Source organism: Osmia bicornis, chromosome 11 (genome assembly GCF_907164935.1).
Source record: "Osmia bicornis bicornis chromosome 11, iOsmBic2.1, whole genome shotgun sequence".
NCBI classification, from domain to species: domain Eukaryota; kingdom Metazoa; phylum Arthropoda; class Insecta; order Hymenoptera; family Megachilidae; genus Osmia; species Osmia bicornis.
Genome location: NC_060226.1, coordinates 1,444,488 through 1,472,430, shown reverse-complemented (window position 1 = coordinate 1,472,430; position 27,943 = coordinate 1,444,488). Strand labels below are relative to the sequence as shown.

Below are 27,943 nucleotides of genomic sequence, written 5' to 3'. Positions count from 1 at the left end.
GCTTATTCTTTTCGTACCGGTTAACGATCCGCCCGGAAGGGTCATCAGTTTTATTAAGATAATATTTATTTGAATCATTCTGTAACAATTCCTTAAAACAGATGTGCTTCGAAATATCATATATGTATAGCATACATTCCATACTTTGTTTTATTGGAATTTTTGTTTTATTGTATGTGTGTGATTTTCTTTTCTCTCTTTCTCTCTCTCACTCTCTATACATATATATATATATATATTTATTTATATTTTGTTTGTAAGTTATATAATAGCAGTATAGTTCCTTTGAGAATAAACATACATATATATACAGCGAAAAAAATCTTGGATTTCTTATTCACTTCTTTTTGTAATTCACCCGCGAACGAATATGAAGATCGAACTTCCGGTAATTTGACGCGGAACTCAGTCGAAAGATATAATATATATATTTTTATATTTATATTTATAAGAATAGACTCTATAGGAATAATTTAATGCTGTTTCTGAGAAAATAACAGGCTTAGAGCCGTCCACGACGAAGCTTTTTCCTTTCCTACGGATTCCTTTTTCTCTACACGTTTCTCTTTTATCTTTTACTATTTTTTATTTTGTTTTATTTTATTTCTTTTTCGTTATTTATTTTCGACCTTTCTCCTCGTCGTTTTGAAACTTTGATTTGTGTTCTGGTTGTAATTTTTTTCTTTGTGTCTTTGAAACGAAGACTCGATCAGCGACCGATTACTTTTCACTATTCTTGACTTTGCAAATTAATTGGCTCTAAATTGAAAGATTCTCAGAAAACTCTCGAGACGTTCGAGAGCCTTCGAATACATTTCAATTATTAGAAAATACATTCAAATGCCAATCGTTTGATCGATGTACCGTCGATAATTCTAAAAGAAGAACTTAAACGGTACCTTCAAATGAATTCTGGTTCAGGCAATGTTTTCTTCAAAATCTCAACTCGTGGACGATTCCTTGCCAAAGGATTCATCCGTAACATTAACGATGATCGTTATCAAGCTTGTTTTAATTTCTTACAATTTTTCTGACGGCAAGAGAGCATTCTAGTGTCTAGAGGAACGCAGTTTGAAATGATTGAGCCAGCCGTCAAAACACAAACATTATTTTATTCTCTTTCTTTGTCCGCTTCTTTTCTATTTCTCGCTCTCACACACATATGACGTTTCTCTCCGTTTCTTTCTCTCTCTCACACACACCCCTTCAAGATATGCACTCTCTGAAAATTCATTTTTATTTATATACACAACGTTAGAAACATTTAAATATTCTTTTAAATTTCTCGTAGTTCGTCGCGTATCTTAAAAATAATCTTGAACGCTCCTGTGTGTATGTGTATATGTATTGCTAAAGGGAGACTGGATGGTTGATTACCAGGGAATATCCCAATATGGTTTTAGGATGTTCCTTTGAACAACTTTTATATCCGTTCAATTCTTGTCTTTTTCTTCCTCTTTTCTGGGATACAGAAAAGCTTAATCCTTTGCACTCGAACGACGATGTATCACAGTTTGAATGTCATTAAATGGCTGAAAAAAAAGAATGAAATTTGCAATGACAAAGAAGAATTTGTTTCTTTTATCCAATTATAAATTAAACAAACATACAACCTTTAGCGCTCGTAAAGGTAATTTAATCAATGTAATTCAGAATGCAAAGGATTAACTTATATCCTTGAACATGTCCAGCAAAAGAAAATCTAATCTTCCTCTTTTGAATTTCTTTCATATACAGATTTCTAAAGAACACCATGAAAATCCAAGAGAGAAACTTGGAATTCTTAAAATGTACATGAGAATGAAGAATTTGATCATCAAATCAGCAGATCAATGATCCATGGAAGAAAATCTTCTCTAACGAGTTGATCTTTCGTCTGCAAGTAACAGACGATCTCTAGAGGTTCTCCATATCTCATCACGGTACTAGAAAACTCAATGGATATCGAATACGATCAAGTTGGATTATATCCGACGAAGATGGCAAAGATAAACTATCAATATCTAAGAAAAGTCTCGTCGATCGAAGATCCTTTCATAGATCTCGACGAGCTAGCTAATTACATGATTAACCACTGAACAATTCGTTAAGCTTTACTTTTCAGGTGCCAGTTAGGCTCCTTTTTTATTCCAATGGCAAAAAACAGAATAACCACTCAATTCCTAAACGTGTATACAAGTCTTTCTTTTTTTCCCTTGGATCTCTTTCTGAACGGAAGAATTTGAAACGCCATTACAACGCTTCTACGAATCTGAAAATAGACAAGGAGGTATGCAGTGGCGACTCGCATATAGGCACTGTGGAACTGCAGCACCCCCTATTTCCACTTGATATTATCGATAACATTTAATATACCGAGTCCTTTCTTTTTTCATTCTTTCTTTATACTTGTACAATATATAATCCTTAAGCTTAACGTCAATAGCCATTTCCCTGTTAATGAAAAAGATACAAAAATCTTGACTGTGCGCTTCACAGTTCCAGTGGCATGGTGTTAGCCTACGTGCGCATGCGCACATAGGTAGCTGCGCGCGCATGCGCATATAGGAAGCTGCGCGCGAGGTTGCGCGGGAGAGAGAGCACTGTCGCTTCCACAGTGCCGGTTTTTATAAAACAAAGGCTAAACATTTTCTGAAGCAGCACCCCCCACTAATTTTAGCTACGAGCCGCCACTGGAGGTATGTGAAATGGAATAACAAAGTAGTGAATGCGAACTGATATTAATCTCGCTCGTATGCACAGATTCCAGCATTTAAAAGCAGCATAAACCTTAAATCAGAATATCCTAACGTCCAAGATGAAGGTGCGACTGGTACGATTCTGGTCATTTGATTCTAAACTCGTTACAATAACAACATCTTCTCGTTTTCGTCGTTTCTTATCCGTGGATGGTGGCTCGTTTCTGAAACTATGCTTCAATAGAGGCGTTACATTTTCGAATGAAATGTGAATTCCATGGATATGAAGTGCACCATGACTGTGCACCGTTTATGAAATGACGATACACACGAGTTCCTCATACACGCCCACCAAGCACACTGATTTCTTACACGTAATACTGATAGAATGATGTGTCGATGAAATGCACGAAGAAGAAACTCCTCGACTTTTGTACCCAACCGCGATATGAACTAGAGAAAAGGATACTTAGAAAAGTCGAGGTTGAGATCCTTATTTAATCATAATTTGCTTATCTTTTCTTTTCAACGTTCGATTAATTTCTCATGCGTTTAAATTCTTCTATCAACGAATCACTTACAAATCTAAGTTTATCTACATGATATGAAGCGTAGAAAATGTGATCCCTAACTTTCGAGATCCAGGATACTTTCAAGGCAATTCAAATCCAGCTAGCTAATTAATTTCGATTAATTTTTAACAGTATGGATCTCGAAAAGTTTGAAACGAATAATTTCAAAGGCGAGCCACCGTCGTTAGGAAGCATACCCTAGTGCAAAGTTTCAAGTAACGAGGGAACGAACGAGCTCTCGTGGAAGATACGTTTTACTCTAAAACGATTCAGGGACTTTCGCAATAATGTTTTCATGAAATCGACCGTGAAACGGTTGTTCAACGTTCAAGATTCTCGATGCATCGAATTTCAGAAAACATTTACGGCCAACGATGAGAAAAGTCGAGAAAAATTGCAATAACGATTGACAGAGTTTCAAGTATACAAGCTGTTTCAAAAAAGATGGTACACGAAAGATGGAAAAGGACTCTTGTGATTTTTTCCCAAGATGTACAATCTTTTTCGAGGCACCCTGTACATTTTGTACGCGTTTGCCGAATAACGAACGACTCTGTGCTTATACAAGTTTTCGTTTCGTTAAGAAGGTATTCCCATTTGGAGGGGCTATTTCTAGTTCTAAAAATTACCTAAGACAGCATCCCGAAATAGGAATAACTCGTTAAGAAACTTCTCTATTAACGTGAAGACATCATCGTAGAATAGTATTACGTTCTTGGCGAAAAGGTTCGATAGAAATTCGAGAACACAGCTAGACGCGCGCTAAAACGAGCAACGGAGAACTCGTCTCGAAGAGAGAGTTTCAACGAGGAGAATCTAGAAAAAAAGAAATAAGGAGAATAAGGCGAGGCGTGCCGGTGTTTAACTATTATTGGTGCAGGCTGTCTCGTCAGTCTCGTCCTGTGACACGATACTGGACCTGTTCGACCTTACATCCAGGTCAATGCTAAACGGTTTCGAGGAGCCTGCGTACAATGATTGGCTGCCTTCCTCGATGCTCAGGCTACACTCCAGCGAGCTGTCACTGAAAGTACAGAAACAGACCTCTACTCATCACTAGCGTCTTCGAGGATCGCCCTACGAGACCGTTTGTGCTTTGATCGACGATCGTACCCGGGCTTGTTTACCTGACGATGCTGGCACGGTCCATGGATGTCGAGCTAGGTACCGTGCAATTATCGCCGTTACACGGTCGTTCGCCGTTGCTGCTACAGGAAGATGATGTTCTCGTTGTTGTCGCTTCTTTCATCGACGCTCTTCGCGACTCCTCGTGACACTCGCACCTGCAACGATGGACGATCGATTAAATCGATGCGATCTATTAACCGTGATATGGCGAACTTTTGTCAAATACCTGCACTCCTCCGGTTGCACGTAACTGTACCCTCCCGATTTGCCTTCGTCATCCGATCGGGGGATCGTTTGAATTCTCTTCGGTGCTTTCCTCTTTTCAGGAATCTCCTCGAAATTGATCCAGTTGCTTGGTCTCGTGGATGCTCTTGGTGGCAGTGGCGGTGGACTCGGCGATTTCCCAGCACTTTTTCGTCCTCCATCGGGCACTTTCCCTGCAAACTCCATGAACGTGTTCGCCGCGTGCTTCCTCGGACTCTTTAGCTTAAAACTTTCCTCCCGCGGTAAGGATATCTTCATCTTCTCAACGCGACGCTCGTCCAGCGACGTGTGCATCACGAACTCGTCGAGGAGAGTCGGATTTATGGGCGTCGTGGACCGAGGCCTCTCAATGGGGATCGTTCTAAATATCAACGAATTATTTAAGGGACAGTAGTTGAAGAAAAAGAACGATCAATAGTCGGTTAGTAGAGCCGGGTCAGCGATAGTACAAATTATTTCATAAGATGGTCAAAAGTGCCCTTGAACCGATTTTATTCAGCAATGCACCATTTTATAGCTTATAATAAAAAACCATTGTACACCAAGTTTCAACCTTGTATCTCAGCTGGGAGGGTAGTTACAGGGTGAGAAAGAAAAAGTAGTTTTTGCCATATTTTCCCTATTTAATGGCGTTCAAAAAATCTGAAAAAATTCTAGAATATTCTAACCATGTTTCTTTATGATTGTGAATTTTTTCAGATTTTTCGGTTGCAAATCCTAGGCGCGAAAAATCAAAAACGCAAAAAAAAGTCGAAAAATTGAGATTTCGGGTAGAAACTTTCGAGACACTAGATTTTTACTTTCACAGTAGTTAGATATTGGCATGACTGGCTATTGAAAATATAGCAAAAACCACTTTTTCTTTCTCACCCTGTAACTACCCTCCCAGTTGAGATACAGGGTTGAAACTTGGTGTACAATGGTTTTTTATTATAAGCTATACCAGGGCACTTTTGACCATCTTATCCTGCTATACCCTTTCATCTACGGTAAAATTAGACCCAGCTTAATCTCACCGCCAATCGTTAATCGCATCGTTAGCCGCATCTGGTTTTGTGACAGTTACCTTACTTCCTGAAGTCGTTGTTTAACAGGCAGCATCGGCACAGCCACGCTTTTCTCCATAGGCAAGGTGGTGGGAACATAAGGGAGATCCTCCTCGAAGCTCTCCTCGTAGAACAAACCCTTTCTCTCATCAGGCAATTCCTCGGCGAGTTTCTCAACCTTGTTTTTCACGAACTCGATCTCAGAGTCTCTCTCCGACTCCGAGCTGTTGTGATCCAGATCGGAAATCACGCTGGACATTTTCGCGAGTCCATCCGCGAGACTGATCAGGTCGTCCATTAAATTCGAGCTTTTAATTTCCGTGCTCTGAATCACTTGTTCCTTCACCTGTTTCTGTCTACTTTCGTCTATTCTTTCAGGCGGTTCTATCGTTTGTTTAACCTCTTTGCTTCTTCTCTTAGGCTTCGTGGCTTCTTTCTTACCGATCGAATCCTTCGAAGAACTGCTGGACACCCGATGTTCCGTATGTTTGCTCTCCACCGTCGATGATTTCCCAACAACCTCGCTCGTTTTAACTTGACCACTTAACTTGGAATCCTTCGAGGAGCTTCTCGAAATTTCTGAATCCTTGGATCCGCTTCGAGGTACCTCATGGTCTAGCGCGTACGATCTTGAGGTGGTCTCGATCAGAACCTCGGTTCTGATTCTCGACGGTGGCGGGTAATGTTCTATCGATGCTTCCGTCACAATGCTTCCTGTACGAGGCTCCGACTCGTACTCGTCCAACAGTTTCGTCGGGGTTTCCAATGGAATCGAGACGCTCTCCGACGGCAGTGCTTCCTCGTAGTTTCTATCGTCAGCGTGGAGGCTTATAAAAATCGAGTCGTCCTTGCGTTCCTCCTTCTCCGCGTTAAACCGGAACTCCACGTGACCGATGCTTTCCAAAGACGGGTGTCCTCCGCTGCCCTCCAAGTCGGTCCCACATGAAGCCGCGATAGCCTCGTCGTAACTCTTCTTTCTCTCTCGTTTCTTGAACAGACTTAACGTCGACGAGAAAACGCCTTTGTTCTTCGAGTCCTTCTTCAAGCTGGACCCTCGGTCCATGGACACTCTTTCGCGCGACTTCGATCTGCTTCGCAGACTCTCGGTGGTGTCCTTTATCTTTGAGGTCAGGCTACGTCGTGGTTTCGTGCTGGGCGACGGTGATTCTGGGCTCAAAACACTGCTGTCTGTGCGGGCCTTGAAAAGTCGAACATGCGGTGGTCAGAACATGCAGTGTCTTTTTGTGTTTTTTTTTCTTCTCGTTAAAGCTAGCGGATCTTCTACAAAGACAAAGCGAGGAATCCGTGTGCTGGACGAAGTGAAGAAGCGTAGAAAGCTTAACCTATTCTGTCTATTTTCTATTATCGGTAGCTTAGGAGGAACTACTGTGTCTAATTGGAGGGAGTACCTTGAACAGGGAGGTGAAGCTGCTCTTCCTCGACACGGAAGAGGGACTGGGTGTTCGTGAACCCTCGAGGTCCCGCACTTTCTGATGCCTCGGCAGTTTCGGGCTGCCGGTTACGCTGCTCGTCGTAGGAGTGGTTTGCACGATTTCCTTGAAGTTCTGCGTCTTCTTTCTTTTGTCGTTGAAGTCTAACGTGGCCGGTTTCTGAACCTCTTGCGGTTGGTTCTTCGGCGTCTGTTGCTCGGACGTTGTGCTTTGCGTGTCTGCTGACTTCTTCACGACAGGCAGCTACAGTTGCCAAAATATCGTTAAGTTTCACTGTGTATATTCCAAATTACGCTCTACAGTTTAACTCTGTGAAACCCTTACCTCTATGTTCACCTTCTCTAAAAATCTCTTGGTGATTTCCACCTCCCTCTTGAAGATCTCCTTTCTTTCCTCGCGACCCCGTCTTCGAGGCTTGTCCAAGGGATCAGGTTTCAAATTTCCATCGACCATCGACACTTTTATACTGTCCGGAATCAACGCCTTGGTAGTGTCAGCCTCTCGTTTCAACAGGATCTTTTCTAGGTCGTCTGTCTCTGGCTTTGATGGCTCTATCAGATTGTCTGCCAGCGTTGGCTTGCTCCCACAGAACGATGTTTCCAGCAGGCATTTATGCGGGCTAGGTGACCTGAAATGAAAATACTAATTAGCTTTCTTCAGTATTCTTCGGATACGTTGCCACCTAGTACATCAAGTTTCGTGTACCTCGAGGAAGTAGCTGAAACGACAGAGAGTTTGCCAGAGGCACCAGAACCTTGGCTACCCACGGAAGAGAGTCTGGAGGTTCTTCCACTGATATTCAACAAAATGATCTCGGAACAGTTGCTGTCTTTGCGTTCACGGTCCAACTTACTACCACTGTAATCTGACTGAGAATCATCCTTTCGTCTTTTGGCGAGTTTCTTGGATTCCCTTCTGAGATCCTGTTCGTGAATCGGATCTTGCAGATCTAACTCTTCCGTCGAGGATCTCAAATCTTGAGCATCCTCTTTGTATCCCAGAGTCAGCTTGCATCCAGCCGGAGGCTCTCCACCTACAATTTCCATTTGTATATTATTAATGACGTTAATAATAAGCTCTTTAATTTAATAACTATAGCCCTTTAATGTATAATAACTGAAGCTAACAGTGCACTATCTATTTTTCAAAGGAATCTACAAACTGCCTTTTACCAATAATATTTCCTTATTATACTTTAAACCAAATATAACACTGTCTACGATGCACAATGTGTGCTATAAATACAACTATACAGCTACAATATTAATACTGTAATCAGTGCTAGTAGGTATATACTGGTTTCTACTAGCATAGTTAGCGCTACGTTATGAAACGAATGCGTTAAGTGTTAACGAAGCAAATGAGAATCGTGTCGCGTTTGTGTGTCACTTGATAGAACCGAGCTTGCTTCTCGAATATAGGACAAACTTCCATTCGATTCTCCCGCAACTTGCGACGCGTATTAATTCGTGGCACGCGTATCTCTAGGGACCATTTAGAACCTCGCGATCGATTAGAACCTGCTTCTCTAACTACAAAATACAAACGACTGTTCTGTGTTATTTCGAAACACAATTCAGGAAGAATAAATTAAAATGTTAAGAAAAATCAAAGATATTTACCATTAGGTGGTTACATTAAAGACTCAACAGTCTAAACTATATTTGTACCGCTACAATTGTTACAATAAATCCTATTACCTTTAAAATCGTAGACAGACCTATCAGAGCTGCAATAGATTATTTTCACCTATGCTTGTACAGAGAAGATGAAAAAGCAGAGGACTAAAAAAGAACGTAACAGGGTTGTTTCTACGACTCCTGAGCAAAGAAACAAGCTGTCGCTGTTTGGTCGCGTTATCGCGACTGAAATTTCCACACGAGGGGACGAAGCTGTAAGGTCTGGCGCATTGTCTAGCTGGGTATAATTGAATTTCGTCGCACGTCTCCGTCGAATAGCCGTGGAAAATTCAATTTAACCGTGTAAACGATTCAACTTCCAATTTCCAAGATACGCGGAAAACTGTGAGACTTTGCCGCAGTAAAATTCTATATTCCAATCGTTCACGCATCGTGTGCAACAACAGCTCTTCGCTCGAAAGTGTAATGGCTCTGTTTGCCCGAAGATATTCAATGGTTGACAACGGTGATTTATATTTTTAACTCGAGGGTCGAATAAGAGAACTCGGTAACAATGAGTCACCTACGATCTTATCGTTCCCCTGCTTTGTTCCAATACGACGACAGAAGGGTGCGAATTGTACGTAAGGGGGTAATATTAAAGCTGCTAGCTCGAGTCTGAACGTGTTATGTTTTATATGGTGCGAAGAATTCTGAAAGTATTGTAATATCTTGTAAGCTTCCAACGGTACCGGGGTAGTCCTAGGTGTGGGTGGGTGTATATCTTTAGACGAAGGGTACCTGCAAGGAGCTCCCTTTCCGGCGACGAGTCCCTGGAGTTACTATCCTCATGGTGGGAGGAACTGCTCGCCCTGCTGATGTCAATTCTCGGCGTGCTGGGTGTCTTAAGCGAACTACCAGGCGTTGCCGGCGTGGCCACCTCAACGATGCCTGGCATTCGCGTAGCCGGTTCCCCCTGCATTCAAATTCGTAAGGCTGGTTTTGTCGTCGAGTCACAGTGTCACTGTGGGGTGTGGTGATGGTGGTTGGTGATGGTGGTGGTTGTGGTGGTGGTGGACACAGGTGTCTGGCTCTGTTCCGTTCACGGGACAACGGAGCTTCGACTTTCGAACACGGGGATCACGACGCAGGTGAAGCGCGTTCGACGAGATCCTCGACGACAACGACAACAACTCGAGCGGATCTCGCTCGGAACAGCCGATTTGGAGAGGAGTCAGGGAGGACACAGGGAAGGACTCACGTTTTCCACCTCGTCGGACAGGTCTTCGAAGGATGCTATCGGCGCTGGTCCAAGCTTCCTCTGATGAACGCTCGGTATCTCTGACGCCATATTTTATCCCAATAGTTTAGCCCTCGATGATGCTGGAAAACACCCATCATTTTAGCTTTTATTCGATTGCAATTACTTTAAAGCCTGTAATAATATTTAAAAAATAAAATAATTTTCCAAAGAATGTATATATATTCTTTGCTTTTTTTAAATATTATTAACAGTTACTGTCGAGTAGCTGTGATTTCGCTAAAGAAAGAAGCTAATTAAAGTCGATGTCAGAACATTTAAACGAATCGATTAGGTCGCGCAGTAATGTGCAGGATGTGCCGACATTGAGGACCACTTGTCGTATATCAGCGCTGCAATTTTCCATTAAACCATTTCGAAATATTTTTCTTGCGTGACCCTATTACCTCGTCGAACGATGAAAATGCGGTCACGTCGTTCGTAAAACTTCCTCCAATTTCTTTCGAAGAATTAGAACAATCAGTTTTTGATACCAAGTCTTCTTTTAACACTCCAGTCACTCCAGTAACTTCTCTACGCTTTTGATGTACTTAAAAATTTGACCACGCCTCGTAGTTTGTGAAATCGTGTTACGCGAATGGCTGGTAAAGAAGTTAAAGATATTCCAAGAAGTTAGAGAGGTCGAAAACGAACAGATCCTCTGGTCATTTCTTTTCGTTGTTCCCTTGAAAACGAAACACAACCGTTTTCCTGTCAGAACAATGGAAAAGGAAAATATTTCGACTCGAAGTTGAGTTATTTCAGGAAATATTCAATCATTCTGTGCCACGTGTTAGCATTTCACGGTATGAATCTAAAAATAAAACGTTACATAAACATTAATAACATAACTGAGTTGTTTCATGAATGAAAGAAAAAATTATATTAGATCAAACAGAGAGTTCCAGATAATCAATCCTATAAAATTTTCCACGAATCAACTATTTATCCTAATAACGTTACTAATATCAATTAATAAATTCGATGAAGGGAATAAGATGAAAAAATTACATGTTCCAGTAAACTGGTCCGTTCCAATCTCTTTCTGTCCAAGCCAAGGGAAGAAAAAAAAAAGGAACTCGGCAGGTGAGAAAGGTCGTTGATACGTTGAGCCAATTAGCAACGAAGTCTCGACGGGCTCAGACTGTTAAATGCACCCTGTTCAGCCGTAAATTCGTCTTCGTTTTCTTGACGAAACAACCTTCGGATTACGTGATAAGCATAACTCAGCTCCAGCATCTAACAGAAGGAAATTGATGAGGAAGAAAAAGATAGAAAAAGATCGTTGTTAAAAAACGAAGAACGTTTCACTGTCTGAATCTATTTCACGGCTTCCAATCTTTCGGTAAATTAATTGTTTGGTCTAAAATCAATATTATCGGAGATATTTAGTAAGAACTGTCAAAACTTTGAAGGGGGCTGGGGGGTAAACGAGGCTTTGGCGCCAAAAATCCTTTTAGGGGCTTTCTTCTCTAATTAAGGATAAGCTTTGGGAAAAATTTCAGAAAAATCGGAGGGTTGTTGCTCTCGGAACTTTATCCCAAAATGACATAATTAATCTATTTTAAAATAGGAACGTATAGTATAATCGATGAAACTCAAACATCCTGCTTAACTATTAGCTGTAATTTTGAAGATCCTCTAGACTACACACTCCAAGTGTCAACAACAACAACAACAAAGTGCATCAAAGTAATAGACGGGGAGCTCGAGGTGTAGGTAGGTAAGGTTGGATGATGGAGAAAATCGGAAAACAGTCGAGGCTTCTCGAAGCTGTAACACGGGAACGACGGTGCTATAAATAGAAAAAGCCTTGTTAGCGGTTACACGATGTTCGCGTACGTACATACATGCGGATAGACACACCAGACATAATTTTCTTCATTTTATTTTTTATACACGAGGAAGGTGGCGATCGTGAACCACCGATAGCCGATAATCGTTCCGTCGTCGGCCAAATGAATAATGAAACGGCACCAGTCGTGGTTTCAACGATTTATCTACCCGTTACCTTCCTCACGTTTCACCTCTCTCTCTTTCTATGATCTCGTTTTCATTCTATTCTCTCAATCGATTACCTCTGGTTCGAGCATTGATTTTTCGTCATCCTCGTATTTCAAACCCTTTGCCGTTTTCTGGAAATCTTTCTATTAGCAGATTATACCGCAATGTGGTAATATAACAGTAATAACCAAAATGGACAGTGCTCGTGACGCCAAGTAAACAGTGAAACCATAGACAATTCTAGTCCCTGATGCAAAGCTCTCGTTGATGATTGCGTGCCATACTTTGAGCAATTTACGGTTGACAAGGCAAGCACCTCGTTACTTATGATCCAACACGACCGTCCTTACACACCGTGTAATTGATCCTTAATTGCACGATGGTACTATCAGTAATGAGAATACGGAATAAATACTCGAGCATCGAGTTGGTTAGATTTCATTATTACAATTACAGCGAATCAAAGGAAGAGTGGTCGATACGATACACCTCCTTGCGTGCGGCAGCAGCTTAATATTAAGGTAGCCAGTAGTTTCGCCCCTTTATCGCTTCATAGAGAAACGCTAGACACTCTTTAGCACGATCCTTGGTGCACCTTGTTTCGCAGACAATGAAAAAGAAGTTGTTATATCAATTTAGATTAAGATTTTCTTCCGGTACTTAATATTAATATGCCGCTAACTACATTGTTACAGGATTATCATTAAATAACTATAGTAGTAGTAGTGGTAAGATCAGCGAGTATTATATACCTATAACTCCTCGACCCTGCTCAACTGCTATAGTTCTCCTCCCCCGTGTTCAACTATGTAGATCCTCCAGGGGAGCATTTCGTGAGCGGGTGTGTGCTCGATGACGTTGGTACATTTTATCTTTCGACGTATTAGAAGTTGAGATGGTTGCGCAGCAAACCTGAGCGTTCAATTTTATTTATAAACGTCCTCCTCGTCGGACGGCATTCAAAATTCCGTTACCATCTGGATATTTTTCCGTCGGCGCTGACGAATCGATTTTATCGCTGCACGATTACAATACGTCTCTCGATCCCATTGGAATATATTTCGCAGAGCCACGGAATGTTCCTCGAAACGGAAGGATAGCTAAAAGAAAACTGGTGAAAAACTTTCCGCTAACCGAAAACGATATATTTTAAGTAATAGAAATTTGGCGAAGATCGAGAAACAGGTGAAGAAATTCGTTAGAAACTGAAGCAACGAGGGAGAATAAAATCTTCGATCGATTCAACGATACAATGAACTCCTCTATACGCGTCCCGAATAGATCCCCAGCCTGGAGAGGACAAAAATTGCTTAAACGGAGCGACGCTCGGGTTATTTCATGGACAATGGACGAGTGTGCATTGTTTGGAGGCCTGCTTTTTTTCAACGCAACGCCCACGATGGAAGCGATGCAATTTGAAATATGACTGACCGAGGGAACCTTATGAATTATTTTCAAAAAATCTAGTATAACTAACTAATACGGTTAGATGTACATCATTTGAAATTGTCACGCAGGCGACTAATTGTACAAAGTAATTGTTCGACGCGAGGAGAAAGTGAATCGAAGCGAAAGGGTCGCTTTAAGTTCCTCCTTAACCCATTGACGCACTTCGACGCTCCACCACTCGATACCCCATGAAAACCCCCATCGACCATTCGCGTCGACAGCTTCACGCGTTTTCAGGACACGAGTCGAGCACGCTCGTTTCACGTCTCCATGAACGGTGAACGACTTTAGGGGGTGTGGGACAAGCGTGCTTCGGTAAAATGAAAAGGGTCGCTTCTGAAACGTACAACAAGAACGAGAGTAAAAAAGAATCGACGTTTTTACGTAAGAAACATTTTGTATAACACGTTGATCTACTTGCAGAGATCACTGAATATTACTGAATTTCCATTAGTTATCCTTATCAATTAGTGTAACGAATCTTTACAGAAGTCTAAATCCTATGGAGCCCATGATCTGAAATCACATGATACCAAGAAGAAGATGATAAAACTGCAATTCTTCTCAGATAAGGAAACAGAAATGTTAAAAAGCAGAAGAAACAAGTCTATCACCATTTTTAAAAAATCAATAGTTCTTTTCTGAAAATCAAATTCAACTATCTAGTAGCCCACTGAACTCGGTGTACACTATTGAAAAAGAGGTCATTTGATTTTCTGAAGAACAGTCTTATAAGAAACAAGGGAATTCTGAATTTCTGATTCTTCCACGAGGCATCATTCTTTTCACGATTGAAAAGCGTGTCCTGTATCGCATCTTCGTTCCTGGCGAGCCATATTTCGATCTAAATTCCCTACATCCTGTGCGCTATCTACTTCTTGTTCACTGACTATCTCATTGTCTCATCATCTTTCCTTTCACGTTATTCTTTCAAGCTCGTCCTTACACACTCGATCGAGCCTGGTGAACAGGAGATGCGTAGTGAAAACTGATAAAGAGTCAATCGAAGATAAAGATATGTAGGACAGTAAACGTATAAAGGAAACGAGAACCCTGGTGTCTCACTTACCCCACTGTCGTGTCCTCCATGCCAACTATCGGGAAGCAATCGATCCCTGGTTCCCGCTACTCCATCCTCCCGGATCGTCCGTTCGATCGAAGTCGTCGCTCCGATTCTTCTTCTACTACTACTTCTTCTTCTTCTTCTTCTTCTTCCTCCTCTTCCTGTTCCTCTTCCTCGTGCGTTCTCTTGGCCTGGGCCAACGGCTACCGTCACTTCTCTGCCCACACCTTACATCTTGACGGTCCGTACCAGCTGTGTTCCGCGGGAGACACGCTCTCTCGGCCCTCTGCAGCGACACACGACGACCCACGTCCTACTCATGCTCGCGTACTCTCACCACCGCGCACTCGCTGCCCTTACCTACTGCCTGCTCTGTGCCAGGGGTGCAGTCTCTTGGCGATGGGCCATTGACCATTTCCTAACACCGGCAGTTTTGAAATTTTCTTATAAATACCAGGGATACTGGATGATCTGCAAAATTAATGTGATTGTAGATACGTTCTTATACATGGTATTTGTAAATTAAGAGGGCAATAATAATGGACAAGGTGGTAATAATGGTAATAATGGATACCTTCTTTGCAAATGAAATATAAAAAAAGATGTAAAGATGGTTTTAGAATAATTATGATAAGAAGGTTGGTTATAAATACATGATAAAATAATTCACCTTTGGTAGAGAGAACATGTTGAAAATCTGGAGATACGGGGCCTATGAATCGGCATAGTCCTCTGTGCGGATTTAGCGGATAGTAGGGGCGCACCCTCCCCCAGGGTAGGATTAGTCACGATCCTACTCGGTCGTAAAATTTCAAAGGTAAAAGGAAAAAAAAAGTGGAGCCTCGTAACGAGCTGTCACCTCGTGCCTCTCTATTATTCCGGATCGGACAGTGCACCATGTAATCGAGCAGAATTTCACGACGGCGTTAATTGTTTACTTGTCCGCCGGTGTGTACAAGAAAGCATCTGAAATCGATTCCAACATGAAAGGGGTTGGATCTGAAATTGACATCAAACAAAATTGCATAGTTCTAAAATTAATTCTGATTTCAGTTTCTATGTACGAGCAGCTCAAAAAGAAAATGAAAGATTTGTAGAATTATTTTCTGTTGATGTTTTAACATATTCTTTATACTATAGTATCCTTACGGTATTGAGGTATTAACGATTGCATAAATTTTATCTCTGATCAGATTTCGTTTAAATGCATTCTCTGTAAATATAGAGCTAAACGAATATTTTACAATTGCAGAAATAACTATACAGGGTGCTCGAATTTAGGCACCCAACTCTGGTATCCAATAAAAGCACACACCCCTAAGAACAGAGGTGGCGCGAGTTGCAAAGCCATCCCCTGCTGAATTTCAAGAGATACAAAACGATGAAATCATTGACTAATAAATATATGAATATAACATTATTAAAGAATGCTTTTCTTTACTTTTTATTCAAGTTAATATATGTCGCCACTAAATTACCACAGCGTCTCCTTTAGGGTTGTTTCGGCACCAAGGGTCGCTTCCGATCAATGTTCCTCGCACGGGTCAAAACAGATACATTCTATGCAGCCACATGCAAAAACCAAGTTCGTAAACATCTTCCTTTTATTGGCCCTCTTTGATGGCTGTAATTCAACCCCATGAAATTGTTTTCAAGCTTGTCAAATAATCTCAAACAGTAAATAGCTGAAAATTTAATAGAAACATTATTTAGCTTCGACATCGTGTAGAGAAACACGGGTCGTCTCATATAAAGATTTTATTTCGTTAGTACGTACACATTTGCGCCAGCACAAAAAAGGATCATATTATAAAACGAGAACAATGCAGGGTTCCTTTTCCGAGACTAGACACATACAAGTCGTAGAATTTCAGGGTTATCATCGATTTCTATGGAACAATTCAGATCCATTCAGATCACCCTGAAATTCAACGTTCAAGAATGTTCGCAATGCAAGATTTCATCTCTGAAAGATTTACATTGACCGACTTTCCTCGTCAATGATGAACTTTCTCTTTCTCTTTTGATGAATATATTGTATCCCATGCACTGGACTATATTTACACGCTCTCACTTTCTTCTCTATGGTTTTCTTGTCGATATTTGTAATACAGTTGTAAAAATGTAACTGATTCAATAATTACCAATGAAGCATAAAATATTCCAATGCCAAGGACGAGATACACATACCAGTGAACCGAATTAATTATACCATGAAGAGTCGACGAAGATGCTTTGAAGTACGCGTTTTCATGGTATTTACAGGGCAGTGTTAGAAGTATTCAAGTTACGCTATTAAAAGGCAGGCACTAAGTGACTCTTCAAGGTTCCATCTTTGCAAGCGACTAAACTGAAACGTGCAACATCTTCGTGTCTTCCATTTTAACCCTTTGCACTAAATAGTAATCATTTAAACTCTGTGGATCAGTCAACGTATAGCGAATTACTTCGACTTATTTTTCTGTACGTTATCTTCTAATTATCATAATTTTCATACAAGTGCAAAAGGTCAACGTCTTATATCCATCAGACTTCATTAGATAACTTCACACGATACCGAGGCTTCACCCTGGACATTTTACAAACATCAAAAGAGAAATCAATATAATGAAAGACATGTTATGAATTACAAACTAAAAATATAGAATATAGCGATACATACTTAATTCATTGTTATCTTGATAACTTCCAAGATTAAGTACACACCAAAATTATGATATAATTTTCTTTTCATAATTCAGAAATGATTTTCTCTTCTCTACCACCTATGTAAACATACATATGCATTTTAAATTAATTAAGCTGCTACATCATAAAACAAGGTCTTACTTCTCCAAAGAAAAAAGTAACAAAAAGAAGGAAAATTTGGTGTGTTCATTAGTGGAAACAGAAGAAAGCTGTATCGATTTCTTCACGTTAATCTTAAACACAGACGGCTGCAATCTATAAAAATAGTTTATTCTATTCAGCAGCTTCGATAACTTTCTTCTATCATCACGCTCGTTGCATTGTTCTGCGATTATGTGACTGTGTCACGTTTAGAATTCACAAGTTCGATCATTCAACTCCCACTATCTCTGTTAACACAGTTAAATTCACCTGTGTAACCGAGCTGTGTCGCCTTTGTCGTTACAAAAAATGTCAACTCTACTAAAAACCAACAACGACATTAAGATCTATATGAATTTTTAATGTTTCATCCTCAATCGAGTCGACCATTGAGTCACTAGGTTCTCTGTTTTGTACAATGGTCAAGGTATGTTAACTTTCATCTTTCGAAGCAACAGACAACGCGTACTACTTGAAAACAATTTGTAAATCGAGTACTACTTAACTAAGTACTTTATACAATTTTTTTTTTTCGCTCTTCCCGTAGGCTTGATTGAAATCTATGCTAAAGATTAATGCGAAGCTTCGAAGAGCCTCTATGCTTTACGAGCTTGTATCCATTGAAATTTTTCGTAAAAATATGACGAATATAATACACGTGTTATCCAGCGTGTATTCACAGTTTCGCTCGTCGCCTCCATCGAATCTGCTTAATCCAAATTTCACTTGACACGTTCATACTGCGTGAATATCCCACCTCGTTTCTCCTCGGACATTCATTCATCATTCATAACGTTTCTTCCACCTGTTCTCAGTGTATACGATACGTTCCTCGACCCTGAAGAATCGATAAATACAATTGCTAGAACAATTACTCTGTGTATGTATTATGTAAAAAAGTTCGTGGTCGATCTACGATCGAAGCAAACTCGTCCTTTGAACCGTAGGATTCATCAATGGAGATCAGATTCCAACAACCGTCAGGTGTGTTTCGTATCGTCCGACGATTCGCTGGTAAATCTTCTTCAGGAACGAATGGAAGACGTAGTCGAAGACGTCGAGACGAAGCGATTTAGTTTGCTGTCAATTATAATTTCGTCGCCGTTTCGAATATTGTACCGATACAATTGTTTGTTTGGATACAGCATTTCTTCTGGTCCATACTGTGCCTTCATCACCTGTAGGTATATAACTATGTTAACATAAAACCTCTTTGAACATTTTTCGTTTGAAAATAAATGACACATGAACGAAGCTTCAAATATAATATCAAGTTACAATTATACCTTGAAATTTTGCATGATATAATGTTTGGAAAATTTGAAGGGATATCAAGAGTCAGGAGTCATGGAAATTGTTGTAAATTCTAGATGGTGATTCCGTGTTTTTTATGGGGCTTCTCGAGGAACCAAACGTTCTGTAAAGAACAGAAGGATTTCTTAACAAGTTAACTTATCGAAACAAACCTGATCCACGTAGAATAGTCTCATCCTATTAGCGGGGATTTTAACCATTGTCTCCAGTTTAGTTTTCAACTCGAAAACAGTTCTGTATACATCTACAGATCGTACCTACAAATATAATAATTAATATTAATAATACTTCAAGTTACAAAATTGATACTATTTTATACTAATTGATACTAATAAGCTGATTTGTTTATCTGATCTTGAAATTTAATATTAAATAGGGCCGGCCCTGGGCCTAGGCAGTCTAGGCGGCCGCCAAGGGCCCCCCAAGGACCAGGGTCTCCATAAGACGATTTTGCGTCAAAGAATGCAAGAGTAATGTTTACTTGAATATTAATCGATTAGTTATACAAGCTTTAATGTTAAGTTTATAAATTTTTTTTATATCATGTGTAAGCTCGCCTCGGACCCCTGAAATCTCAGGGCCGGCCCTGATATTAAGTCAAATTATCTTGTAAACTTACCTCGACCAGGTCTCCGTAAGTGAACGTGACCTTGACCCTTTTCTCTGGCGTTAGGTCAACGTGTACCAGAGGATCCAGCTTTCCATGAATAGCCACAAGCTCGGAATACCTGAAACCAAGGAACAGGGTTAGCTCGAGATATATTTTACCAGCGACGTCTGCAATGGTGACGATACTAGAATAACTTTATGGGTCCTAGTTTGACTGAAATAGAAACGACAGCGGTAAAGGGTAGAAAACAGGTGTAAATCATACGACACACTTACGAATCTAATTAACATTAGAATGCAAACAGAATAACGATGACGATATAGAGACACCGAGCGGGAAATTAAGATATAAAAATGGCGAAGCAGGAAATAAAGAGGAGACTCTAAATAGAGACACGATTTCTCAGACGCACGAGTTCGCTTGTAGTTAAAATTCTGACCGTTTATAAAAGACAAAATTAGCAGCAATTCTCCGTTGATTTTTACATTGATTCTTTTCTAATTTACATTGGTATTAAGACTACGCGGAGAATAAGAAGTATTTTTTCCTGAAACGCGTTAAAATCGGCGAGAAACGCGTCACCTTTCGGGTCTATCAGCTTCCGGTTTGTCCATGTAGTATCGAATGAAGGCTCTTTCAGCGTCCTCGCGCTCTTGTGACGATATCACGCCACCGCCGTTTAACGTTTCCACGTTTGGAAGTCTGGCGATTAACAGTTCTCTCCTTTCGTGTTCCGTGTACTCTCGAGGACTCTGTAACGAAAAAAGAAGAATTTTTGTTGCTGTTTTGCTGCTCTACAGGATGATTTTCCGAACAAAGTTTTCAGAAGATTTACCTCGAAAAGAGGACAGCCCTGAATCCTCAACGACTTCAGCGCCGGGAATCTAGCCAATCTCTCCACATCGTCCCAAGTGGACAAAAGGGTACCATTCACATTTAGGAACCTAAGTTTCCTAAAAGGATCGTGGGAGGACTTAATGGTGGTGCCACTGGACTCTGATTCTGACTCGGACCTATCGTAGTTGACCTTCACCTCGCTGAATATCCTGTTACCTTTCTCGTCTACGATATTCTCTTCCACGTCCACGTTGTTCATGTTTTCGTTGTCCTGGCTAAGGTTCTCGGTCTCTTTCTTCGAACACGTCTCCTCGTTCGAGTTCCTATTATCCACAAGGGCCAACGACCTTATCGGACACTCCGCGAGCACCAGACTCTCCAAGTTCGGGAAGATGTATCCCAGCTTGGAGATCTCGTTCCATACTTCAACGGGATTTCCAGTGAAGTGAAGCTTTTTTAGCGAATCGTTACCGTTCTCCGGCTTCTGATAGTCCAGGTCGACCGTCTTGTATTCGTTGAGGGAAAGGTGGAGCTCCTCGAGATTACGAAGGAGCCGTACGAGTCCTTGGACCGTCGACCAGGAGACCCTGGTACCGTTCAAAACTAGATTCTTCAACAGATCATAACTACCGTGCTTGATCTCAAGAACTTCCGCCAGACAATTGAAACTCAAGTTGACAAACTTGATCTTCGGCATGTGTTGTAGAATACCGAACACCTCCGTCCATTGGGACAGCTTGTTTTGCGCTAGATCGAGCTCCTCAACGTTTTTGCATTTATTGCGAAGCTTCTCCGCGTCGTTCCCGGCCGACTCGATGTCGCAGTCTTGTAACACCAGTAACGCCGGCACCGTGTGACGGGGTGACTTCTTAGGTATGAAGATGCTGACCGAGAGGGCGGCCTTCGGCGAGCTCGACTCTGTCTCCTCGTCCGTGAGGGAGCAGTCGGTCGTTGAACTACCGTACTTAAGCTCCAGCGCTTCCAACAACGACGGCATGTTTACTGCATTCTGAAAGCAACCATACGTCAATTTTATAATCCCCTATAATGGATCTGTTACTTTTGAAACAACCGTAACATAGAAACATTGGATACAGGAACTATCATAGTAGCATCGATTTTTATGCCTTACAAAACGACACCATCGACCAGAACTTCAAAGCATCATCGACTAACAAAGAAGAGACAAAGAAAAGTCTGTGAGTGATATTCACACAAGGTTGCTTTTGTCGCTGGCAAAGGGTACAAGAAAAAGAAAGGGGCAACAGAGGTAAAAAAAAAGTACGCGGATCGAGGATCCTCGAGGACGACGTCGAACGCGGAATATCTTGTCTGACCATATCCGTTAAGGTCGCGGTATTGTCTTTTTTGCGCCACGAAAAACCGGTACCGGTTCCCCTGTTGACGTTGGAAAACCATTCTACAGCCGAAGCGAGCTTCGCCCACGCAGTTATTCTATGCTCTTTTGTGTCCCGTTTCATTCGTTTCTCCAGGTACTCTTTGTGATACTTTAACATCAACCTCCTAAATCAATCCTGCGTATACCATCGGTTAGAAAGATACCCCAGCCATGCTGTGTGATCGAGGAAATCATTTTTGCAAGCATAGATAGCGCATAAACCGATCTGAATGTTAGACTTTCACTGTGTTAAAGGTTAACAATACGGAGTGTTTCAAGAACGGTGGACGGGAGGCGATTCTAGGAAGTTTCTGGTCAAATCGAAGACGATACCCAATGAAAGACAACGCTAAGAGGAACCAGGAATCGCGCGAATGGAATGCGGCAGACGGTTTTCACGCGAAAAATCGTAGAAGCTAAAAGCGCAGCAGTGCAACGAACCAAGACGAGGGCGATTACGGATTATCGTTCGGACAACGCGGACGAGAAGGGAACAGTTGCGTCAATTTGGCGGAGATCCGACGTGCCAGTGAAAAAACACTTCTTGGACATTCGCCAATCAGTGTTCTTTCTATTTATCACGAAACCGTAGTTCGTACTACGAGGCGGCAATAGGAATCTCTCGCTTTCTAACGGTGATTTTATATCGTTGCTGCCGCACGTTGAAGTACGAAATACGGTATACGTTCTACTGGAAGACAAGAGAAGAGTATCCTTTCGTTGGGGGACGCAACGGGGTTTCATCTCCACTGGAAAATCGCAATGAGCGAGAGAAGAGGAACAAAGAGGAGTCTCGTTGGGTGATCGACGCTTGCCAGTGGACCCCGGCATAATAGTCGTTGCATTACTCCCTGGCTTCCCCTACACGTAATCGCGATATCGGTTCAACGGCCATGCGAAATTAACTTTCTCCGTGCACGGGTCTGCCTACGAGAAGCCCGACTAGAAACAGCTCGTTGCATCGTGTTGCTGGTGCATACTATGTAGAAGCCTAGCGATGTTACTCCAGTCGATTCAATCTGGTTTCAATCCTGGATGCTCGGTTAACCGGTTTCCTATCGACCGTTTCATTAACCCTTGCGGTTCACGCGTCTTTCCTAGCCATATGCTCAATTATTCTGCTCTGCAAGATACCTGTGAAATTTCCAACTTTGCATATACAAAGTGTTCTTATTCCTTTCAATTATCTAACAAGAATATGTTATAAAATTATTATTATTATTATTATAGTGTGTACCGCGTAACTGGAAACACTCCATTATTTCCTAAACTATTAAAGATACAAGAATTCTTTTTTGCATTGTTATTTTCAAAAATATAATGGCAAAGTTTGGTTGTAGGCGTTTAGTGGAGGGGAGAGAGTTTCGTCTGCCCGGACGCCTTGAGTTCGGGCCGGGGAGCGCTAGATGGCGGCGAGATTGAACGGAGCCTCTCGCAAGCGCTCGCCTGAAAACGCATCTCAAACTACCGAAAAGAGGGAAAATTATTGTATTGTATTATTATTATAATAAATAATCGGTAGCTCTTACAAAAATGAAAAATTACCTAGAAGTCTCGGAAACACTGAACGACGTAACTGTTTCGATAAATCTTGAAGTACTCGAACGATTCTAAAATTGAACCATGTTGCTCAAGCATTTGGAACAGAAATTTTGGATAGCCATCGTGTTACAGCAGGTCGGTGTATGTTGAATGATGAGGAAATATGGAAGGTCCTTCAGGATGATTCCTTTTCGATGGAAGAGCAGGAAGATAGGTCAGGAAGAAGGCATTTGTCCATCCGAAGTCTGAAATTATATTCAAGCGTTAGAATGTATAAAAATATGTTTCTTCAAATTGACAGTACGTAAAATAATTGTAATCAAATTATACAATGCGTTTAGTTGCATCATGAGACTGCAGTATTTGTTAACTGTTCTAACATCGGACGGGGTAACAATGCTAAACACGAACACGCTACTTTCTCCTCGGCTGATGATTTTACGCGCCAACTATTCGTAAAACCGAGCGTACAAATTGAATTGAAAATTCTGGATCAAACCGGCTCGATCACGGAAATAAACAAAGAGAAAGACGAAGGTGAAGTTTCGATGGAAAACAAGTTTAGAGAATTACTTTTACAATCGTTACGAAGTTGGGTCGCGCAAGTGGTTCAAACAGCTGACTATTCATCGACTTCCGGTGTCGTAGCGCCGCGGTTCAACGATATCAAACAAATTCACGGGTTGCCGGGTGCGCAGGGGCAACGCGTGTAGCTAAATATACGCTGCCACTGACGATTACGAAATGTCAAACAGAAGCAGCCGACTCCTACTGGGTCAATCGGAAAGCTGGAATATTTTGCAAGCGCGTCTTGTAAGAATCAATCAATTTCGAGTGGAAAAAAAAAAATGGTAAAACAGTATAAAGGAAACTAGTTTGCCGGATTTTTAATTCTTCGAGCAGACCGTGATATTGCATTACTCTTTCGTAGCTCAAGGACTTAGAAAGTTATTGCGAGATATGAAGCAGAAAACTTGGAGGCCTCTCGACCATTTTCCACTATAATTCTCCCCTAATCATTTTAGTTCAAGTTCTGGAGGCTAACAAAAACTGATAAACGATACTTTCTAACTTGAGGCTGAAATAAAACTACGTAGGAACCTTTAACCCATTAATACTCAAAGTTGTGTGTATATTAAGAATTAACCAGTTAACTGCGCTCGACGTGTATACACGTCTTGTACTATAAAATTGACTATAAAAACTCGAAATTTCAATAAGATGAAATCAAAATTTTTCATTTACATTACCAATAAAACTGCTATGTATTTTATACAAAAAAGTTTGATTATTCCTCATACAATGTATTATTTTTTACAAACTGAGTTAATTATTTTCCTCAATTTTTCTTCTTTATGAATTTTATTATATTCTGACAATTTTTAATAATAATAATATTATCAACAATGTAGTGTTAATTTTGTATCGAATAAAAATGTAACCCTTCCACCTTTTGCTTTACTTTTTTCGTATAATTTATAATAGGAGCATTTGCTCCTGCGGTCGACGCGTATACACTTCTTTGCTTAAGTTTAATTCCGCATACCGCGAGGAGTTTTTATTCAAACTAAACTCCGCAGTTAAGTGGTTAATGAGTTAACGCGAAACGCGGAGACTTCTTGGTACACGTAGCCTCGCAGGTGTTAACGGAATGAAGATTTCCGTTTGGCTCGAGATAATCAATGATCTATTCTTTCCCCGTTACCAATGTGTATAGTCGGCAGAAGTAAATATCGACGAAAGTCCGGTGGCCGTATGCTGCGCAAATGCTCTCCTGTCTCGGATTATTACTCGGTTGCCCAAGGTTGCCGTTCGTTCTGCTCACGACCCGAGCATTATGCACGTGCATAGATGTATCTGCCACGCACTTACAGAGACACACCTCTACAGTGGTGCATTTACGATACACGCATAGATCTACCTCTCTAATGTATATACCACGTAACCGCAGGGGGGATACATGTTAGCAGCGTTTCCCAACCTTTTTCTTTACTTAATCTATCAATTACGCGTAACGCGTTTTACACGATTAATCACCGTTCAAATCGCATACAACTGCGTCATAATCATCGAATGATTCCAAGGTTTGAAAAACGAGGATTATCGTTAACCTACGCTTTTTACTTTTCGAGACATTGATTTACCGCAAAATTGGGAAGCGATGCGCACGTATTCTTTGTTCGTTTCTCGGTTTTTGAGAGCGTGTCTCACATGGATGCACGGCAATTACATCTACATATGTTTCTGTGAAAGTCGACAAGAGATACATTGAACACCGTTCGCTACACAAAAGTGCTAGTCTCGTCCGTATTATACCAGGCCTCTCCCTTTTGAACTGAGGACGCTTCACCGACGCGATGGTTTGCTTGCACTTCATCGGATCAACGATTTAACACGATCACATCGACCCTTTGTCAATTCTTGCAGACTGCGGAGCTATCGTTTCGAATAGATCAATCGATGGATAAGTTTCCGAATAGCCCCACCAAAATTCAGAACTCAGGTTTGATATATAACTTAAATTTACTACCAGAAACCGATTAAAATTGGTTTCAGAGCTGGGTGTCTTACCGTTTTTGAGATATCGTGGTACAATTTTGTATAGTTTCTGAATGACCCCACCAAAATTGAGAACTCAGGTTTGGTATATAACCTAAATTGACTACCAGAAACAGATTAAAATTGGTTTCAGAGCTGGACGTTTTACCGTTTTTGAGATATCGTGGTAAGAAATTTTAGTACAATTTTGGGACTACGTACGCGCTATTCCATACTGCGCATGCGCTATTCGATACGCGCATACACAGAACCTAACCAAACCTAGCCTAACCTTACCACGATATCTTGAAAACGGTTTCAGTTCTCAATTTTGATGGAGCCATTCGGAAACACAGTCCAATGGATCGATACTATGCTTCAACTAATTTTAAAATCCTTCCTTTTTCTTTGTTTTCCCTGAAAAATGCCTATTCGAAAATAAATCAGAAAGTTAGCTACGCATCATAGAACAATAGACGTCCGAACACGCGGCATGCTTTCTAATCATTTATTTATAAGAGTATTTTTGGCATCGAAACACGCCTACTGTAACTATAAACGTTACAGAAGCGTTATTCCCGGCGTAAAATCCCTTTTTCGTTTACACAACCCGCGTCTTCCGCAAACGTTCCATATAAAACGGTTCGATCCGATAATGATCTTGTTGAAAGAACTTTTCATTTCTTTGCCGGAAGAAAAATCAATCGATCGTACTCGAATGACCGTGATAACGATGTCGCAATATAAATCGGATTTATCTAATCAGTTTTACAATACAACATGTACAGTAAGACGTCAAGCATTGCTCTTTCGTAATAACTCGATGAAACGTTGATACATGATAAAAAAAAAAATAAAAAAAAATGAAAAGTAACTTTCCAGGAAGATTGCAAATTGAGACGCGCCATTTGAAACTGCATAAATTTTGCGCTTCTTTATGTTCGAACGAACGTGTTAAAATTACTGTACTTTCAATTGTGTTGGCCTTGAAGTTAGTAGACAAAGATCGACGCAATTCTCACGATTCCTGACTCTTTGTTCCAGCTTCTTTTACGCTCTATTATCGTCCAGCTTTAACGTTACGTGTAATACATTCTGAAAACTATTACAAACGTTCATACTATCACACTGCCGTTAATAATGTCTTACAAATACAATTTTCAATCGTTCAACCTTCATCTGATCTACGCGTCTGCCGAGAAAAATGAATTCCTGATCAACGTTCAAATATAACCTAATAACTGATGAACCATCACTTTCATTACCAATAAATCACATGTCCCTTTAACATACCATCGAGGAGAGTTTAACAGATTTTCAATTACATGTTAATAAAGATTACGTTGAAAAATAGTACTCCATGAAAAATGCATCGTGATAAAAATATGACGCTACCAGCTGTCAAAGCGCGCTGCTTTAGAAGCGTAAATTGTGCGCGCACAGCTGATGGCGATTATGTAAGGCTTGAACGCACAACGCGTAGGAAAATATGCTTAAGTAGCAAGAACCTGTGAAATCATAGGAAAATTTCAAAGCAATTCGATTACTCCAAAACGAAGTACGACGTATTTATTATCTTTGCTACCAGAATCGTACCTCTGGCGCGTCCATTAACTAGGTTTCTCGGTACACCAGAAACACCTAGACCGATAATTTAATTTCTGGTTCTTTAATCAACGTCCAGTGGAAAATTTCGCGTTACTCCTAAAAGGACAACTTTCATTGTACGTTCATCGTGGAGCTAGGTTGGATCGATTAAGCACAAGTTCAGAAAGACCGAACGGGAAAAGAAATGAAGACGTAGTATAAGAATATCGCGAAAGAATCGGGTCAAGGATTATCTTGGCTCTGGATAACGTATACAAACGTGTGTATTTAAAGCTCGATGTTACAGGTACTCACTGTTTCATCCGTTTTATTTCACGCTCGTTCCTCTGATACTTGTGTACGTATATCCCGTGGTCGACGAGGCTACAAAGAATATCCTGGTTCGGTTGCACTCGCGATTTTTACCTGCGATCACGAAGCGAGATCGGTTTTATATTGGTTGATCGAAGAGGTTAGGTAGAATGTGGTGTCGCGTACGGACACACAAACGTGCCGCTCGCCGTCCACCGTTGAACTGATTTCTGGCTCCTTTGTTTAGTAAACAGAAACAGCTGAGTTGCGCTACTGGTTATGGTTGTAGAGGTGGCGGGAGCTAATTCCACTATTCCCGCACAACGCCGAAGGTACTGCGCATGCGCCGTTCTTGTCAGACTGGTCACGTGAGCTTGAGCGTTCAGCCAATCGTAGAATTA

The 27,943-nt window shown here is 40.9% G+C and overlaps 2 protein-coding genes across 12 annotated transcripts; both read right to left on the bottom strand.

Moving 5' to 3' along the window:
• Nucleotides 1-5: 5 nt before the first annotated feature.
• Nucleotides 6-16,437, bottom strand: LOC114878603. 10 transcript variants are annotated; one of them, XM_029192599.2, is made up of 17 exons: nt 16,352-16,437; nt 16,053-16,259; nt 15,245-15,573; nt 14,581-15,045; nt 12,815-13,162; nt 12,137-12,657; nt 11,070-11,297; nt 10,466-10,872; nt 10,020-10,141; nt 9,560-9,734; nt 7,845-8,172; nt 7,464-7,767; nt 7,098-7,382; nt 5,709-6,886; nt 4,605-5,003; nt 4,378-4,533; nt 6-4,274 (listed from the first exon to the last, which is right to left on the bottom strand). In XM_029192599.2, the coding sequence occupies exons 9-17, from the start codon at nt 10,107-10,109 to the stop codon at nt 4,112-4,114; spliced, it is 3,078 nt and encodes a 1,025-aa protein (XP_029048432.1). In that variant the 5' UTR covers nt 10,110-10,141; nt 10,466-10,872; nt 11,070-11,297; nt 12,137-12,657; nt 12,815-13,162; nt 14,581-15,045; nt 15,245-15,573; nt 16,053-16,259; nt 16,352-16,437; the 3' UTR covers nt 6-4,111. The 10 variants fall into 10 exon arrangements, with proteins under 10 accessions (XP_029048432.1, XP_029048433.1, XP_029048435.1 ...); XM_029192600.2 differs by having other exon boundaries at nt 15,245-15,540; XM_029192602.2 differs by lacking the exons at nt 16,053-16,259; nt 16,352-16,437 and having other exon boundaries at nt 12,815-12,974; nt 13,037-13,162; nt 15,245-15,335.
• On the bottom strand, nt 16,318-27,830 carry LOC114878604 (tubulin-specific chaperone cofactor E-like protein). 2 transcript variants are annotated; one of them, XM_029192614.2, is made up of 7 exons: nt 27,546-27,830; nt 23,109-23,350; nt 20,163-21,173; nt 19,910-20,079; nt 19,337-19,445; nt 18,870-18,974; nt 17,938-18,581 (listed from the first exon to the last, which is right to left on the bottom strand). In XM_029192614.2, the coding sequence occupies exons 3-7, from the start codon at nt 21,159-21,161 to the stop codon at nt 18,429-18,431; spliced, it is 1,536 nt and encodes a 511-aa protein (XP_029048447.1). In that variant the 5' UTR covers nt 21,162-21,173; nt 23,109-23,350; nt 27,546-27,830; the 3' UTR covers nt 17,938-18,428. The 2 variants fall into 2 exon arrangements, with proteins under 2 accessions (XP_029048445.1, XP_029048447.1); XM_029192612.2 differs by lacking the exon at nt 23,109-23,350 and having other exon boundaries at nt 16,318-18,581.
• Between the last annotated feature and the right edge of the window lie 113 nt (nt 27,831-27,943).